The sequence below is a fragment of the Nansenia antarctica genome (genome assembly GCF_963989245.1).
Source record: "Nansenia antarctica genome assembly, chromosome: 13".
NCBI classification, from domain to species: domain Eukaryota; kingdom Metazoa; phylum Chordata; class Actinopteri; order Argentiniformes; family Microstomatidae; genus Nansenia; species Nansenia antarctica.
This window is the reverse complement of record NC_137683.1, coordinates 8,526,627-8,530,717: the sequence shown is the minus strand read 5'-3', so window position 1 is coordinate 8,530,717 and position 4,091 is coordinate 8,526,627. Positions and strand designations below refer to the sequence as shown.

The 4,091-nt window shown below is 47.6% G+C and overlaps 1 protein-coding gene across 1 annotated transcript in view; it reads right to left on the bottom strand.

Annotated features, from left to right (window-relative positions):
* Positions 1 to 4,091, bottom strand: part of vav3 (vav guanine nucleotide exchange factor 3) — a gene marked incomplete at both ends in the record, with an annotated part of 77,023 nt that overhangs the window by 27,805 nt on the left and 45,127 nt on the right. The window contains 4 exons of the mRNA XM_080544349.1: positions 1 to 91; positions 309 to 394; positions 808 to 894; positions 1,923 to 1,991. The exon at positions 1 to 91 is cut by the window's left edge and continues 3 nt beyond it. Of these exons, the coding sequence (XP_080400475.1) occupies positions 1 to 91; positions 309 to 394; positions 808 to 894; positions 1,923 to 1,991 (333 nt within the window). The remainder of the gene's footprint in view (positions 92 to 308; positions 395 to 807; positions 895 to 1,922; positions 1,992 to 4,091) is intronic.

The window sequence follows — 4,091 nt, the reverse complement described above, 5'->3', positions numbered from 1 at the left end:
GAAGTTGTGCAGGTCGATCACCTCCTTCATCTCGTAGTTGTCCCCGCGCCGTTTGCACACGATCACGGCGGCGTCGAACACGAAGATGTGCCTGCAGCCGCAGGACGGACACAGAGGGAGAGAGGGGAGAAGGCTCATTCGTTTACAATAGGCCTGCAGGTGTTTCGACTCCTATAAACCTCAGGCCTAAATCAAGAAACAGATCGGGCAGCATTTCAGGGGAGGAGGGGTGAAGTGGTGGAGGGGAGGAGGAGGGGGGGGAGGAGAGGCGGGGTGGATTATAGTGGCGTCCCAGACAGTCATCTCACCTGTCTTGTTTGGCACGTTTGTCGACTGAGGCGACACGTACCTCTCCGTCCCCTTTCGGTCGCCCGTAGTTACCGAGAGATTGATTCTGCAGGAAGGCAGAGAGAGAGAGAGAGAGAGAGAGAGAGAGAGAGAGAGAGAGAGAGAGAGAGAGAGAGAGAGAGAGAGAGAGAGAGAGAGAGAGAGAGAGAGAGAGAGAGAGAGAGAGAGAGGAGAGAGAGAGAGAGAGAGAGAGAGAGAGAGAGAGAGAGAGAGAGAGAGAGAGAGAGAGAGAGAGAGAGAGAGAGAGAGAGAGAGAGAGAGAGAGAGGTGACACTTAAACCCAGCTCTGCTACAATGTGATTCAATCTTAAATGTCAACATGATTTTGTTTCTAACACTTGTTGGCCTGTTCAGTTCAATTAGTGTTTTAACTTCATTAAAGAGTAAGCAGAAAGGGTAGTAACAATGGTTGACCAGTGTGTTGCAAGGAGAGATTTATAATAACATATTGTGGCTTACAAGGTTTTCAATGGATTTCTGATACTGGTCTATCTCTCGCAGTGTCTCGTTGTCTCTCTTGACTTCGTTGACATACTGAGCCAAGTCCTGCATGACACATGGATCACATACAATATCAATACCCAATGTAAATAAAGGAACATTTATGCTCAGCGCTTTTGTGAGGTTGCTTCTTAAGGCTCTTACAAAAGTGACTTCCATCCCCAGATGGCCTCTGAAAATTGAAAGAACTATTTTCCCAGCATATTGTATCTACAGTACTAATTGACTGTTGACTATTGAAACATGACCAAGGATGACTATTTCGCTCTGTATGTCTGATTAGTATTTCTTCTAGTCAGCATTATAGATATTTGACCTCCATCTCAGAGCTATTCCGGAGCAATCAACTGATTTACACATACCACTTGTGATATTAATATACAGTTGAGTGATATGAACATACAGTTGAGTGCCTCTCTCCATAAATGATTAACTGTCATGTAATTATGCAGCAAGGTTCAAGTAGGGATATTTAAAACACCATCTATCATAACACACAGTGTAATCAGCACTAGAGTACACACACTAGGGTAGCAGGGCAGCCGGGACACTCCAGAAAAGTGAACCACATTAGCCTGATTGCCCCAATCACTGTAAAGTGGATCATTTAGCCATTTGAAACAGTTCACAGACGCCTCTGAGTACATTTGCACTTTTCATCCCAATGTGACTTCCTTTACTTACAGCCCAACCCTGGTACCTGTCAACTAATTAAAACACTGTCCCCCCAAAACCTGCGCAACCAGTGAGATCATTCATTTCTTTCAAGTCGTGACGTTAGAATTATAACTATAATTATTTTGTCAAAATTGAGTTTTTTACATAATCTGATCCATTAGGTGTTTATTAATGCCTGTGTAGTGTTATTTTTTTGGTTAGTAATTCATAAAATACAAAGGTTCCATCTGACAAAACATAATGGTATGTAAAAACGTTGACGCTCAATATCTCTGAACTAAGATAGAATATCTCTAAACGGAGATAGAACCTTATCATTCTAAGCTCACGAAACGCTGATTTCATGAAAGAAACGATGTCAAGCGTGCGTGAGTGACTGCATGTGTCCCACCCACCTTCATGGCATCTAGTGCTGTCCTCAGATTGCTCTTGTCAGTGGAGTCATGCGTGTGTTTTACTAACTCCTGTCAAAACAAAGTCAACCCTCCGTCAGTGAGTTTCTCTCTTTTAGAACAGCTGTTTGTTCCTGTTTTCACCAGCTAATTGGGCACACAGTGCCCCTGACAAAGGAAGAAAAACAGACAACATGTAGGAATTAGGCCATCTCTCTGTCTGACAATTTAACTGCAGTTCAACATCCCCAAACAGAGTCAAGGGAGGAGGGGGGTGGGGAGGGGAGGGGGGATTGAGGGGCTGGCCGTTGTAATCGGGCTGTTTGTTTTCTAAAGGTATTTAGGGTGTTGCAGGCTCTATTCATTCTAAACGGACGTTTCTTAATCCTGCACCCCACTGAGAGTTGAGCATTTTGACCATACTTGATTTCTGATTCACCATTACTATCACTACCATTTGTACGACATCAGCTCCACTGTCCGCATCTGCAATTAGAAGTTGTGGTGAAGTTTCAACTGTTCAAAAGCATCCGTTTCCTGGTGAGGGATGGTGAGGGTGAGGGTTCCAAAACTGTAATATCAATTTGGGATGCTCATTTAGAAAACACAGACTGCGGGACACATTGCTTTCTGTTAACACTTGTTGTCAGCTCTTATCAAATGCGTTAGTAGATGATGGCGGTTGTCTGGTCAAACAAACAGTGGGGAGGCAGATGCCTTGTTTACCCGCCAGGCCAGGGGTCTATGAACAGAGAACAGATTCATCAGATACCAACACACACTAACAAGCACATACACAGGCACCCCAAGACTCACATACTGTATAGCCCACCAACACACACACACACACACCAACACACACACACCAACACACTAACACACACACTCAGAGAATGAAATTCCATAGCTCTAGATATGAAATGAAAAAACAGAAAAGGTTACCATTGAAAGGTCCAGCAATAAATATGATTTTGTGTATGTGTGTGTGTGTGTGTGTGTGTGTGTGTGTGAATGTGTGTACGATGTGTATGTGTGTGTATGTGCATGTGTGCGCGTGTGATTATGTGTGTGTGTGTGTGCACGTGTGATTATGTGTGTGTGTGTGTGTGAGTGCACATGTGTGTGTGTGTGTGGCTGAAATTGCTTTCCTGTGCTTGGCGCGGGGTAAACAAGACATCTAGGCTGCTGTGTGCTGTGTGGAGGATAGGGAAGGTTACCATGCATGTCCTTCACACAGCCCAGATAAATGGTTTCCCCCATCGCCCCCGTAGCGATATATGTCTGCCTGGCAGTCCTCAAACCCCAGGCGTCAGTGGAGCTGAACCTAGGCATTATTATCACAAGCAAGAGGACAGGACCCTATTCCTCATCTCCTGCTCCCACTCCCACACACACACCCACGCAGTCAGACCGAAGGTGAGGGAGAGAAAGAAAGGGGGGGGGGGGGTTCCAGTTAATAGTGAGAGACAGAAAGAGAGGAGGGAGAGAGAGGATGTGTGTGTGTGAAAGAGAGAGAGGAGAGAGACAAAGAGAGAGAGAGAGACAGAGAGAGAGAGAGAAAAGGGAGACTCGACGGTGCAGACATATTAATGGGTACCACAGTGAGTTAGAGACTAGTGGGAGTCGGTTTGAAATAATGACGGAAGGTAAAGAGAGAAATGGAGAGAAGAGAGACGGAGAGGAGGAGGAGGAGGAGGAGGAGGACCCACAATGCACTCCCACCGCACACCCGCCATATCCCCTTGACCCCATAGCCCATTGCAAAGCCAGTCACGCTCGCGAACAGTGACTTTCCTGCACCGTAACACCGACATTCAGCGGACCAAACACCCGTTTCTAGTCACAGGAAGTTCAGTGATAGTCACTCCTCTACCAGCACACTCTTCCCTGAGCAACCTGTTCCCTACCCCCCCACCCCGCCCCCCCTCCCAGACCCTCTCTCCCCCTGGCTTGCCTGCCCCAGGGTGTGATCCCTCCAGTGGAGCAGAGCGAGGGCCGGGGTCGTCACACGCCAGCCCCAGAGTCCCCGGGGGGGGGGGGGGGGGGGGAGGGGGGGGCCAGAGACAGCTCAGACCGCTGCTCACTCCTCACTCACCCTTATGCAATGCTGCCTCCTGCCCTGCCGTGCGGAATGGAAGGTACCGACAGGTGGGCGGGGGGGGGGGGGGGGAG